Source organism: Ylistrum balloti, unplaced genomic scaffold (genome assembly GCF_031769215.1).
Source record: "Ylistrum balloti isolate Yb309-2 unplaced genomic scaffold, AGI_CSIRO_Ybal_v1 Utg369988, whole genome shotgun sequence".
Classification (NCBI taxonomy): Eukaryota; Metazoa; Mollusca; class Bivalvia; order Pectinida; family Pectinidae; genus Ylistrum; species Ylistrum balloti.
In genome coordinates, this window is record NW_026782072.1 from 1,079,011 (window position 1) to 1,094,342 (window position 15,332).

Here is a 15,332-nt window from a genome sequence, read left to right on the forward strand (position 1 = left end):
ACGTGACTAATTGTAACACCATCAAAAAACATGTTTGTTCATCCACAAAGTGATTTGGCTCATTTGCAGGCCTGCATTTTCTCACACAGCTCTACAACCTAACACTTGGTACCGGAAAACAATGAAGAGTTCAAATCTATCTCTACTCAGAACTATAAATTAAGCAAGCTTGAGTTACAACAATAGCTGCAGTCCTATATTGTTATTTATTACGCTAAAGGGCTGGAAATCAAAATAACAAGCAATCTATGGTAAACACATTGAACTCTGTGAAGAAACAAAAGCATCAAAGAGGTAGAGATCATCATAACTATGGTTACTTTACAAGTGATATGGTACCTCAATCGATAGACCAATCAAATTTCTACAATGAATTATGTTAAATATGTCAAAGGTCACATAAATACAATGTCAAATGCTTCTGTAAAAGTCTCTGTTTTAGGGGGGAGTGGAGGCGGGGATGGTGGGGAGGAGGGGAGAGGGGATGGTGGGGAAAGAATTGGGCCCCTTGTGTCAACAACAGTGGACAAGGGATCAAATGCAAAAAAAGGAGTAGTGACCTTGACCTTTTGAAAAGTAATACAGGGAATCAAAATATTCCTCTCAGATTAAACTTCCTTAATGAGTGGTTGTCATGGACTAAATACTGGTGTCAAGCATTTCATATTCCTAATTATCTATAGTTTTGACTTTTGAATTTTTATTCTTAAAGGTGTTTTTTTTTTTAATCCGGTCTTGAACCGACTTTTCTTTCCAGTTAAGAATTTTGATTCCAAAATGTGTTAGCTACATATCATGACATCACATGCCATCTTGAAACTGTGGGTATGTTGAATACAGCACAGGCTCTTATTCTGATTAGTACCACATGTAAAACTGTATACAACTCAATGGTACAAGATCTGTCTCAATATCACATTCAGAAGAAGTAGCAATTACAAGATTTTCAAGATGCTCAACATTAGCCAGCCATCTTGAATTTACACACAGTTCCAAATTTTATCTAGGGCTGACTGTATGGTGATCATCGAAAACTCAATACTGGCAGTCCTGTCACAATACATCTATGTAACAGCAGTCACAAAATGTTTAAATAGTAGGTTTGTTAAATCCACAATGGTCAAAATTTTATTCAGGATCATCCATTTAACTTATTGACATTAGCAAAAGCCCTGTCTGAGTACAAGATTTCCTTCAGAAGTAGCACATTGACCAATTTATTCTGGTTGAAGGGAGATAACTCCTATACTGCAATTACCACATATCCAGAACCAATATATACACTGAAAGGATAAAGAAATGCAGGGTAATATTTATTCCGATATTTTGAAAAGGCGTTCTCCAAATAAAGTGAAACTTTGTGGATTGAGTAATTAGGTCATATTACACCTTGTCATGTATCGAAAATTTAGTCACGGTACAGTGCGCAGCTCTGGTAAATGGAGGAAGGAAAAAACAAGAATCTTGTGCATCGTGTTGTTCTGGTCTCATGCAGCGTTGGTCAAGTCACTCTTCATTAGTCTTTATACAGACCAACTGCTTCCCTAAAATTAATTGAGAATTTGATTTGTTTTAAGAATGGCATGACTCACAGAAGTTCAGAGAGGTCAGGCCATTCAGATGCTGATGCAAGGACAGCTGCAAAATCAGGTTGCTAGGCACTTTGGTGTTAATGTTTCCACCATAGAACGTCTTGTAAGACGTCTACGGGAAACTGGGCGATTGGCCGATCGACCTAGGTCAGGACGTCCGCACGTAACGTCACGACGTCAGGATCGCTATATCATTGTCTCTCATGTGCGTAATCGGCACCTTACTGCCGTTGAGAGTGCACTTAATGTTCGTGGAAATCATGGGCCTGGGTCGCTGCACATGCTCCACGACGGTTTCCACTGAGGCAGTGGAGACAAGTTTTCTTCACGGACAAGTCTTGATTCTGTCTTTTTCGATCTGACGGCTGTCAACGTGTCTACTGACGTTGTGACGAACGTTTTACGGAAGCTTGCGTTGTAGAGAGGGAGAGGTTTGGGGGCGGTTCAGTAATGGTGTGGGGAGGAATCTCACACGGGTTAAAATCACAATTGGTTGTTATTGATGGCAATTTAACAGCAGCTAAGTATAGAGATGAGATCCTCCGACCCCATGTTATCCCTTTCTTACAGCAGCATAATCTAACCCTCCAGCAAGATAATGCTAAGCCCCACGTAGCAAGGATTTGCCAAGTCTTTCTGGCCAACAACAACATTCAACCACTAGATTGGCTGCCATATAGCCCTGATTTGTCCCCGATCGAGCATCTTTGGGACCAGTTGGATAGACAGGTTCGAAAGCGCCAGCCACCGCCTGCTACTCGAGAGCAGTTGACCAGAGCTCTGATTGAAGAGTGGGACAACATTCCCATAAGACGGATTAACGCTCTCATGAACTCTATGACCAGAAGAATAAGGGCCGTGACCACAGCAAATGGCGGACACACAAGATATTGATGACTCAATTTCAAAATCCTATGGGTCCATTCAATTTAATCGTTAGTACCTCTAAACCAATTGTCAGATGTAAAATACAGACTTTGGAAATTTTTAAGCTTTAATTTATCTGTAAGTATACAAAATTTCATTTTAAATGAAGTCCGATATCATACTTAATTTCTGGTTTAAAGTTCACCCTGTGTTTCTTTATCCTTTTAGTATAGTTTAAAAGTGTAGCTAGGGCTTTGATCAAGAACAAATATAAAGTTTTAAAGCATAGCTAGTACTGTAGGTCTGGAGCCAACATATAGTTTTAATGCCTAGTCATGGCTGTAAATCCAAAACTATAGTTTTAAAGCCTCGATTGCTAACAATGTAATATATGTGTTGCTCATTTGCCATTTGACTGAAAATGTTTAACAAAAGAGACTAGATTACATTATGTGTAAGTTCGATGTTTCAGGTGTGACATTATTGACTCATTATTTCTCATATGGAGGTCAGTGATAAATGAAACGAAAACTTTGCATACAATATACAACAGATCTTTGATTGCCTTGGAGATTCCTCAGGACCTATCAAGGTGCTAAGATTGCCAACAAATGAAAGTCGTTACTAAAGGAAATGTAATGTATATATCAAAGTATTCCAGTTACAGGTGCTACAAACAGATCTGACTGAAGTAAAACGATGAAAATTTATAACTAGTATCATCCTCACAAAAGTAATTGTGTACACTCATCACAGTGTGAAGATCGAAGTATTCTGCAAAATCTTTTAGTGTAACATGTGTACATCATCATTGTTGTTTTCAAAAATTACATCATTATACATAGACATTGAGTTTCCTTGTCAGATCAGCATAAACCATTGCATTATCAGAATATTTGTCATGTATTTTCAATCCTAAGTGCACATATGACATAGTATCATTGTAGCAAGTTCCAATAAATCAAATACATCATGACAGGGAGTTGTCGTAACAAGGTTTTAGACCAGAGATTTTAACTGTCAGAGGTCATAACTTCACCAATAACCGATAAATCATACCCACCTTCCTTCATTTACATAAACATATGATGCTATTTGTAATCTTGAGATACAACAAGGAGCTCCAAATCGTGGAATTATCCCCCTGCACCCAGCTGTTGTGAAAAACCCAAACATGATATATATCTGCTATAACAGTTTTTGATATCACTCAATTACCTACTATCACCTGAAGATCAGTGAAAGTGCTACTGCAAAATGTAACGTCTTCTTTTGTCATTATCAATTAAATTTCCTTGCATCTCCTGAACTTAACATCTGATATATAATATAGATATATACATTGTTTATCAACCTTATTGTAAGAGTTTACTTCTTGATGTAGATCCTGAGTGTTTGACTGTTTGAATACAGCTTGGTATTGTCCATGAACAAATTTATACAACACTCTATAAGCTCTGGAGTAATACAAGAAGTCACACTAATTTTTAAAGATTTTGACTATGTTTCCATGTTAACAAAAAAAACATAGAAAATTGAAATGTTGTCAATAGCATATGCCACAACTAGGGCACTAATCTAATATATGCAGAAAGTTTTGTGTAGTAAAATGGAATAGTTTTCAAAGTTGAAACCCAAAAAGGAAAGTTAATATTAATTTTGTGGTTTTTTTATCATGTTTCCACAGTAACAGAAAAAATGTATAAATGAGATGTCTTCCATAGCAAAAGGCACAACTAGAGCCTTCACTATACAGCAAGTTTTGTTAAGTTGAGTTGAACTGTTTTGAAGTTATAGCCCGGAAAAGCCCTCTAACGGATGGATGCACGCAAGGATGGACAAATTAAAATCCCCCCAAATGTGTTTCTCAGAGGATAAAAATCCTTATATTTAGTGCAGTATTGTTCCATTAAACGGAATATAATCTCTGTTTTTTGAGAATAAATTCTTAGTGTCACACGCCATCTACAGAATGAATAGTCGATTGTGCAATTTTTTTCCTTCAGGCAAACCAAAATTTAATGTACCCTCACTTTTTAATGTTGATGTCCGAAACAAAAAGGAAGAATTACACTTTTCATAGAGAAAGACAAACAGTGTGATTCCTGTATACTTATCATTACTAACTTCTGACTTCAATGTAAAATTAAACAAGCTCAATGGTACTTACATGGATACACATGACAGGCAGGTCTATATAGTTGAGAAGTTCGTGATGAAATTTGACGGACATACAGGAGCTCAAAAACACCATGATTTTCTTCCCTCTGTTCTTCTTCAGGAAAGTAAACAGAAGTAAAAACCTTTTGTCCGACGGACACACCACATATCCCTGGAAAAGTAAACAGTAGTAAAAACCTCTTGTCTGACGGACACACCACATATCCCTGGAAAAGTAAACAGTAGTAAAAACCTTTTGTCTGACGGACACACCACATATCCCTGGAAAAGTAAACAGTAGTAAAAACCTTTTGTCTGACGGACACACCACATATCCCTGGAAAAGTAAACAGTAGTAAAAACCTTTTGTCTGATGGACACACCACATATCCCTGGAAAAGTAAACAGAAGTAAAAACCTTTTGTCTGACAGACACACCACATATCCCTGGAAAAGTAAACAGTAGTAAAAACCTTTTGTCTGATGGACACACCACATATCCCTGGAAAAGTAAACAGAAGTAAAAACCTTTTGTCTGACGGACACACCACATATCCCTGGAAAAGTAAACAGTAGTAAAAACCTTTTGTCTGACAGACAACCCACATATCCCTGGAAAAGTAAACAGTAGTAAAAACCTTTTGTCTGATGGACACACCACATATACCTGGAAAAGTAAACAGAAGTAAAAACCTTTTGTCTGACGGACACACCACATATCCCTGGAAAAGTAAACAGTAGTAAAAACCTTTTGTCTGACGGACACACCACATATCCCTGGAAAAGTAAACAGAAGTAAAAACCTTTTGTCTGACAGACACACCACATATCCCTGGAAAAGTAAACAGTAGTAAAAACCTTTTGTCTGACGGACACACCACATATCCCTGGAAAAGTAAACAGTAGTAAAAACCTTTTGTCTGACGGACACACCACATATCCCTGGAAAAGTAAACAGTAGTAAAAACCTCTTGTCTGACGGACACACCACATATCCCTGGAAAAGTAAACAGAAGTAAAAACCTTTTGTCTGACATCTGACAGACAACCCACATATCCCTGGAAAAGCATTATACAAGCACTAGACCTAACAAATAATGCACAGATGTAGACTCTATCAATGAAAAAATACTTTCAGCGCTTATTTTTCCAAAAAATAAATCTGGCAAAGTGCCTAATCACAGTCCTATAGTAAACAAACTCAAACTAAATGTTTTCATGTTTTGTGTAAACACGCTACTTTTTTAACATACTTGTAAGTGACTGCTACAGAATGGTTACACTAACTAAGAAGTCAACCTTTAATTGGATAATTAAACTGGTAATTAATCACCAGAGATTAAGTGTTGTGTGTACAATGGACAGATACACTGTGATTAGCCATGTCTTATGCAAAGGTGACTTTCTACTTTTGTGGATGTATTAACCAATTTCATCAGAAGACATGCCAATGTTTTGACAAAAATTAATTCAAGACAACACATGACTTTTTTCCTGCTTTACAATTGAAGGGACTAAAATAACATAGATATAGAAGGAAAAAAATCAAGACGTGAATGACTACAATCAACATATACAACAATAACATTGATAACAAGGTTAACTTTGACATTACCAGGAATCATTATAATGTTGAACTTTGACATCACCAGAAATCTCTACAACGTTAAACTTTGACATCACCAGGAATCACTACAATGTTGAACTTTGACATCACCAGAAATCACTACAATGTTAAACTTTGACATCACCAGGAATCACTACAATGTTAAACTTTGACATCACCAGGAATCACTACAATGTGAACTTTGACATCACCAGAAATCTCTACAATGTGAACTTTGACATCACCAGGAATCACTACAATGTTAAACTTTGACATCACCAGAAATCACTACAATGTGAACTTTGACATCACCAGAAATCACTACAATGTTAAACTTTGACATCACCAGGAATCACTACAATGTTAAACTTTGACATCACCAGAAATCACTACAATGTTGAACTTTGACATCACCAGAAATCACTACAATGTTGAACTTTGACATCACCAGGAATCACTACAACGTTAAACTTTGACATCACCAGGAATCACTACAACGTTAAAACTTTGACATCACCAGGAATCACTACAACGTTAAAACTTTGACATCAGAAATCTCTACAATGTAAACTTTGACATCACCAGAAGCCACTACAAGGTAAACATTGACATCCACTCAGTTTCACAAATTGAGTTATATTTACCATTATACACCAGAAGTCCGTAAAAGTCATACATATCTTAAAACAATGTTGTTTTTTCATGAATAAGTCCTAAGAATTTCTTTTGCGATCATTTTTGTTTTGTTATATTCAAAATAAATCAAAAGTATATGATGATGCTTGCTTCTATCAAAAATATTTTGTCAGGTCCACGGTTTTCTCTGTAACTTTTTGTGTCAAAAATTGGTCATTGACAACATATACACAATATGCTAGAAAATTATTTCCCAGCTTGTATATTAAAACAATCACAATTATTGTGGATTATCAAAGGGAGATGACCATGGTGACCCACCTGCTCAAGGCCTTCCACTGTAGCTTTCTCTTTACCATCATCCACACCAACATACAATGGCTCCTTTTTAAGAGAGACTTTTGCTAGGTCCTCAATTTTCCGTGTTTGTGTCGCTGAAAACAGCATGGTCTGCCTTTTTTCTGTAAATTGCAAAAATGAATGAGGATCAATATCCATTACATCTCTGTTAGGATTTCAAAACTGAACAATCTACAAACTCTTTGTTGTGTCATCTATTATATGTTTATTCATCCAGTTTGTTAGAAAAAATTTGCTGTCCCCTAAATCAACTTCAGATCCCAGACGCAGAGGGATCCTGTCAGATTCTGAAGAGTTCATGCTCGGGAAATGAAACACTCAAGTGGAAACCAGTAGCATGTATTAATTTTATGAATGAAGAACTTTATAGGAAGCCATGCAAGCTTTTAAACGACTGTGATCAACCTTAACATTTCTATCATTTCTAACAAAAACATGGGACACTCTCATGAATCTGAAAGTAATTCAACTATTTTTTCATACAGATGTGATCATGTCCATATGAAGGTTTACCAAAACATTTTCTGTGATTGAACATGATAGTTTATTTTGATAAAAAGTCAACCAATTATAAAGAAAATACAGGATTGTATTTATCTATGTGAGTGAATCAACAACGTGTACTACATAAAACAGGAAAGTATTGTCCTTACTTGGTAAAAGTTTGATGATCTGCTTCATCTCTTCTTCAAAACCGATGTCTAAAATTCTGTCAGCTTCATCAATTATAAGACACTGAAGGTTCTTGAACATGAAGTGAGGAGTATTCTGTAAATGACAAAATATTCGAGTGATTTCCAAGTTTTCGGCTAAACACTGCACATTTCGAATGTGACAGCCACAAATGAAATTATATTTTTTTTATTAAAACAGGATGACAACTGTATGTATCACATCAAAGTCAGGATCCTCAGAAATGTATTGAGGTCAGTTAAAACAAAGTCTAATGTTGTGAAAATCTGGAATAAATTAAATGTTTGTCAAGTAAATTAAGATGGTCAAGTATCAGAGAGGAATATCTGTTATCTTAATTTGTCCAAGATGATAATCAGTAAGGGGTTAATCTGAGGCTGCCAGACGTCTGTTATAACTCAGTCAGCTTTCATCAGTAGGTCAAACAATGCTCAATCAGAAACTTCTCACTCTGCCCTCTCACCTGTAAGTGGTCAAGGAGCCGTCCAGGAGTAGCCACAATCAGGTTCACACCCTTTGAGAGTTTTTTGGCTTCTTCAGCCCTGTTAGTCCCTCCCATGATGAGACCATATGTATGAAAGTGGTGTTTCAGTAGTTCCTTCACCACACCAAAACTCTGCATGCACAGCTCTCGTGTTGGGGAGATAACTATACACCCTGTGCCTGAAACAAACAAAACTCCAAAGTAGGGGGGAGGGAGATAATTATACTCCTCGGTTAGGGGAGATAACTATACTCCTGGGAAGGAAAGACAACTATACACATTGTGCCTGTAACAAACAAAACTCCAAAGTAGGGGGAGATAATTATACTCCTCAGGCAGGGGAGATAACTATACACCCTGTGTCTGTAACAAACAAAACTCCAAAGTAGGGGGAGATAATTATACTCCTCGGGTATGGGAGATAACTATACACCCTGTGTCTGTAACAAACAAAACTCCAAAGTAGGGGGAGATAATTATACTCCTCGGGTATGGGAGATAACTATACACCCTGTGTCTGTAACAAACAAAACTCCAAAGTAGGGGAGATAATTATACTCCTAGTGTTGAGGAGATAACTATACATCGTATAATTAAAACACATGAAACTCTTCAGAGGGAGAGAAAATCATACATTCTTTACCTATAACATACAAAACTTAAACAACGACTACTGATGTTTACAATAAAACAAGAAAGAAAAACTTAACCATGTAAGATTGCTGTTTAACTGCTAATACGTTCTATTCTGCGGGACCAAAAGCATTTTTTATCAATTTTTTATTACAAGGGTCCATAACATATATATATTAATTTTTGAAATGAACCTAAGAAATATCCCACTATCAATATAGAATTAAGAATATACAGATTTGACAATTAGTGTTGATCAGTAAATCATCTGCTTGACCCCAGGTCTCCAAAATACATCACTTCTACCTATGGTTCAGTGTCCTGCCTATTACTTTAATCTAATTTACAATGTGTACTTACATGTATACCCTTAAACAAAACCTGGAGTGGAAAAGACTTTTACTGTAATAGCCTTTATCTTTTCATATCAAGGGAAAGTACATACCATTTCTGGGTAGGAAGCGAAGTTTGTTGAGTAGCTCCACAGCTGGGATTAGAAATGCTAATGTTTTACCACTGCCAGTCTTAGCTGCTCCCATCAGATCTCTAAAATAATAAAAAGTCTCACCTTACAAAACAGATTGCAAAACTTAAGACAACAAATGTAGAGATGTATACAAAGTCAGAAACCCACAAGACTCTGCTCTGTCGTTTGAGTTTTAGACTCAAAGCACAGAGCAGAGTCCCATGGGTTTATAATGATGGGAAGTGTGTTTCTAATGATGCAGATTCAAAAAGCTTATGGATACAATGTGTTTAAACAACTTTAACAATCTTTTGCATTGGGCTGAATAATTTTGCATATAATACACAATGATGAACTAAATATGTGTATTTTATACAGCTGACGAAACCTTGAGAATATACTTGATTACTAAAATGTAAAAAATTCTTATACAGTTTATTGCTGTCACACTTGCCCTCTTGGAAGCAGGGTGTAAGTTAGATCTCTTGTTCCTCAAGGATGGATGTGGACTTTAGCGTTCACCGGAGCATGAATAGCATGACGTCAGTGCTATGCTAACTCTATTTTGCTTTACTCATTGCCATGCTGCCCTGTACACTATGCTATTCCTACATCTGTGCCCTACATCACTTTAAGCTATACAACTTATTCTCCTTTACATGGAACTCTCAACAAAAGAGCACATATGGGTGCCTGACTACCATTTCCAAAATTGATTAAATCATAATTCATTAATTGAAAGGAAATACGGGATATCATGTCATGTAACGCACACATTGAAAGGAAATACGGGTAGCCAAAATCATGTCATGTAACGCACACATTGAAAGGAAATACGGGTAGCCAAAATCATGTCATGTAACGCACACATTGAAAGGAAATACGGGTAGCCAAAATCATGTCATGTAACGCACACATTGAAAGGAAATACGGGTAGCCAAAATCATGTCATGTAACGCACACATTGAAAGGAAATACGGGTAGCCAAAATCATGTCATGTAACGCACACATTGAAAGGAAATACGGGTAGCCAAAATCATGTCATGTAATGCACACGTTGAAAGAGAAAAACATCTCAAAAAGAATCCACACCTTGACAACAAATACTAGATTTCTTACAAAAGTAGGTTTGTATGATGGGACTTTGTTTCTTATACATTCTAAATCTAGAAATGATGATTTCATGGAAGGTAAAGACAAAATTTCAAGCATCATTCAGATCGAGAGATCATGAAACTTGCATTCTCTAATACACATTTGGGTATGATGTAGGTTCAGAAAGATCTCCACTGCATGTATGGCATCATCATCTGAATGAAAGTGGGCACCAGAGATGGTCTTTTTCAATTTTGGAAATAGATGACAGTCTGATGGAGTGATATCAGATTAAAAAGGCAGATGTTCAATCAGTTCAAAGCCAAAATTGTTAATGGCAGTCATGGCAATGGCTGACTTGTGAATAAGGGCATTGTCCTGGTGGAACAATACATCTTTACTTAGTTTTCCATGGTGCTTGAGTTTAATATTTTCTCTCAACTACCTAAGAAGTGATGCATAATATGTGCCATTGATTGTTTGTCCCTTTTGGAGATTTTTATCCATCTGCATCCCAGAAAACCGTGGCTATAATTTTTCCAGCTGATGGAACAGTCTTTGCCTTCATTGGCGAGGGTAAACCAGGATGTATCCATTATTTTGAGTGTTTTTGACCTCTCAGGTGACATGATGGACCCATGTATCAATAATAGTCACAAACCTCTACAGATTATTAGCAGGATCTACCTCTTAAAGGTTCAGATTAGCAGGCAACAAAGTCTGCCTAGTGTGCTTCTGATCAACTGTCAGAAGTCTTGGTACCCAAATGGATGAGAGCTTTCTCATTGCAAGATCTTCTGTAAGAACGGAATGTACTCTTTCCTGTGTAATCCCAACTGTACTGACTGTATATCTATGTAATTTCATTGTCAGCCATAACAATGTCAGACTTTGTTAACCACTTCTGGGGTTGCAACAGTGACAGGCCTTCCAGGATGGGAGTCATTCCTAAGGCTTTCTGCCACCCACCTTTTCACTGTAGCTACCATATCAGTATGGATATCCTTAGGTGCTAGACCTTTCTTATGCAAATATTGAATCACTGCTTTCGGCAATTTTGTCCATTTTGCAAAAGTCACTTGCCTTGTTTACTTTAGAGTGCCACCTCTTCGACATGATTTTATCTAATGACATCAGTCGGTACACAGACATTAAAAGTCAGGGAATAGTAGCTAGGGTTGAAAAAGGACATCCCTGCTTAACTTCTACATGGCTCACAACTTATCAATCATTCCATGTACCATTCACCCTTCAGAGCCAGGAGGAAACACTAATATTTACTGACTGCCTCTGAAGGACCTCTTGTGGAATGTGTTGTTGAAGGTTATGCAGTGGTTTATTTGCTGCATAAGAGAGTGGGGTCCGGAACAATCACTTGTCAATCAAAGAGGTAGGTTGTGAAATGGATAACATGCAACTGAAGGAGGAGAATTGTAAAATTGGTTTATTGCCTCTCAAGGTGGTTGGTTTTGGGATGGTTTACAAGTCAGGAGGTAAAGTGTATATTGAATGGGTTAATGCTCCTCCAAGACTGTATGTGAAACTGGGTTACTTGACCTGCAGAAAATGAGGTCCTGAGGCATAACTTGCCCTGTGAGAGGTCTGTACTAGGTTTGGACTAAGTAACTTTACTCTAGGGAAGTAGAGGTTTATATTAGATTACTTTACAGATGTGTAGTAGGATCTTGATGACCTGCAATCCAAGAGTTTGCATTTTAACCAACTCTTCTTAGAGTTTTACCTGCCCTCCAGCAGATGTGATATAATGTTTCTGAGTTTTACCTGCCCTCCAGCAGATGTGGTATAGTCTGGGCCTGTATTTCTGTCATATGTGTAAAACCCATATCTTGTATTCCTTTCATGGTCTGTTCTGATACCTTGCCTTCTAAAGATGTGAATGAAGTGTCTGACAGGATACCAGCTCCCAAATCTGACCCAGGCACTGGAATACACAGTAAGACATTATCACTTTAATGAATCACTAACTTGTTCTAACATTATCATATACATGTATATTGCATTGTAGATGTTGATGTATGCCTGAGCAGGTGTAATTATGCATCACAATTTCTCACTAAAACATATTATCTGGCATTAGGCCAATGCCTGGTAACAAGCTCCATCTATGGCTGTTCAGTTCAATTACAAACAAATGCAAACTAACTGCCCTGTAATAAGCCCATCAATAGTCTATGAGTCTGATTTTAAAGATAAAATTTAGCATTAGGCAATAGATCATTGATCAGTACATGATTGTTCAACTTACATTTGGATTCAACATTGTTAGCATCCTCAGTTGTCTCATCCTTTTCACTAGAATCATCTACAAACCCTTCACTGTCATCTTCATCATTTTGTGAAACATCTTCGTCCTCACCACTTGAGCTATTTTCTTCACTATGACGTTCTATATATTCCTGTTTTACTTTCTTGGTCGGAACCTCTGTTGTTTCTTCTAGTTTCCGTTTCTTTTTCTTCTTTTTCTGTGATATTTCATCTGCTGTCTCTGAGTGTGTTTCTCCACTTTCTGCTGCTGAAAAAAATTGAGTTAACAAGTATATTATACCTGTGAAAAAAGTAACCTGATATTGTTTTCAGAACAGATCATGTGGGTGTGAAATCAGAAAATTTGTCCTTGTAATATTTCGAAACATTTTCTTCAGGTTGGTCAATAGAACAGAAGATCTCATTGTTGTGTTACAAGAACTTCTATTCTATTGTCGTCATAATGTATCAATCAAAATCAGAAATTTTATAATTTGATTACTGAGTGAACTATCTGTGTGATAATACAGATATCTAGGCATCACTTACTTCCATTTATTACTTTCATTTTCTTCTTCTTCTTTTTCAATTTTTGTTGAACATGAGTTATGCCTTTCAGTGATTCTATGTTTTCTGTGTCATTAGAATCCTCAAAATCATCTGTCACTGTAAAGACATTTAAACATGTAAACAAGACATTAAGTTATTTTTAAGTAAATTCTAACATTAACTCTCACATTAATCATACAATTACTTTAGGTATTGATCATATGTACAAAATTTCATGAATATTGATAGAGAAAAGGCTTGTTATATTGATAGCTAGTACATAAGATTATAGAGGGTCTGTTACTGTTGAACAGTGAACTAACTGAATAGCTTTACTACAGATGGAAATGAAGAAAGACCCATAAATGATATAACATTACTAGCAGGTTATTAAAAAAACATGGATCTATTACTGATTACCTTTTAGTGTTTTTGATTTTTTAGCTTTCATCTTCTGTTTCTTCTTAAGATTGTTCAACTTCTTCATTTCTGTAAAATAACAGACAAAACTTTACATGCAAATCCTTCGTTTGAAACCTTAATCAAGGTGCCTCGTGAATGGTGTCAGTATTTGCTATAAACACTTACATGTTACGTATACTACCATATATGCTGTGAAGCTATTACGGAATAATGGAAACAGCCATTCCAGGTATGTGTAACTATTACAGTTTATTAGCACACATAATTGTGATACTAGTATTTGTATTTGATACATGTATCATGTGACTACAACGTATGAGCATGTTTTAGTTTGTCCAAATATCAAATCCAAAGATTTACCACGACCCAAAGCTAAATGCATTATCCCTGTAGACTGATACATACATGTTTCTATACAGTAGAATGTAGCCAGCAGTGACATGATGTATGTATATGTACAGAAACAATGAATTAATATTTTCAAACAATAAATCCATCTACATGCCAAATCACTATATAAACCATCATTACCAACATCTGACTGTGAGTGTAAAGTATAACAGGAAGGAGTAATGAAAGTCATCTTGGCCGAAATGGGGTTTAGACATGCCACCTTTCAGTCTTTCAATGGCCACTCTACCATTTGACTTGAGGGAAATTCCCACCAGCTAAGGCTAATCAATGAATAATGTGACCTGTACTCTGAACTTCTATGTAATCTAACCGACTTTGCAGATCTGATTGTTGGTTTTTGCGTGATTGGAGAGAGAGGGCAATGCCTTTAGAGAAAGATGTGGGGTGGGGGGGGGGGGGGGGGGGGGGGGGTGTACGGCTAATTATCAACCGCTCAACCACTTCATACATAAATAATGTAAAAGGAAATGTAAAATGCGTTATGTTGTTTGTCTGCGTAAGTACTCTTCCTATTTCATATACTTTGTCAATTTTGTAATTCACAATATGGACAAATATATTGGGAAATGAAAGCATCCTGCCATTAATATTAGTCTCACAAAGTTAGCATCACTAAGTCACCAGCTGATCAACTGTAAACAGTCTTGTAAATATGATAGTATGGCTGCGATCGTGTATGGAAACTTTCTTAATTTCAGCATGTCATATGCAGTATTATTTATTCCAGACCTGACAGATATTACAGTCACAATGTAAAACAAATGTAAATAAAACGGCATGTTACACCACGTGCTTAAGACTTTTTAACTCACCGGAAGCCATGTTGGATTTTTGAATACCAAAAAGCAAGCAATTGTCGTTACATAGTTGCGGATGGTAATTTACAATTCAAAGGTATTTCTTTACACTAATTGAACACATACAATAGTAAAATATTAGTCTTTATTATAAGAGACATTAAAAAGTATTTGTATAGGAGAGGTTGGAATTACGACTCTAACAGCGTTCCGATGACGCTTGACTTTTGGTAGATGTGTTATACCACGTACGCAACAAACATTTCAAGGATCGTTTACATTCCATAAAAC

The 15,332-nt window shown here is 36.5% G+C and overlaps 1 protein-coding gene across 2 annotated transcripts in view; it reads right to left on the bottom strand.

Annotated features, from left to right (window-relative positions):
* The window catches only part of LOC132547910 (uncharacterized), a 48,699-nt gene extending 34,805 nt beyond the window's left edge, over window positions 1–13,894 (bottom strand). The window contains exons 1-9 of one of the 2 annotated variants that reach the window (XM_060211716.1): window positions 13,828–13,894; window positions 13,408–13,524; window positions 12,860–13,123; window positions 12,376–12,535; window positions 9,477–9,577; window positions 8,378–8,577; window positions 7,875–7,989; window positions 7,183–7,322; window positions 4,630–4,791 (exon numbers count right to left, since the gene is read on the bottom strand). In XM_060211716.1, the coding sequence (XP_060067699.1) occupies window positions 4,630–4,791; window positions 7,183–7,322; window positions 7,875–7,989; window positions 8,378–8,577; window positions 9,477–9,577; window positions 12,376–12,535; window positions 12,860–13,123; window positions 13,408–13,524; window positions 13,828–13,894 (1,326 nt within the window). Of the gene's footprint in view, window positions 1–4,629; window positions 4,792–7,182; window positions 7,323–7,874; window positions 7,990–8,377; window positions 8,578–9,476; window positions 9,578–12,375; window positions 12,536–12,859; window positions 13,127–13,407; window positions 13,525–13,827 lie in introns of both variants that reach the window. The other variant, XM_060211715.1, reaches the window with a different exon arrangement.
* Between the last annotated feature and the right edge of the window lie 1,438 nt (window positions 13,895–15,332).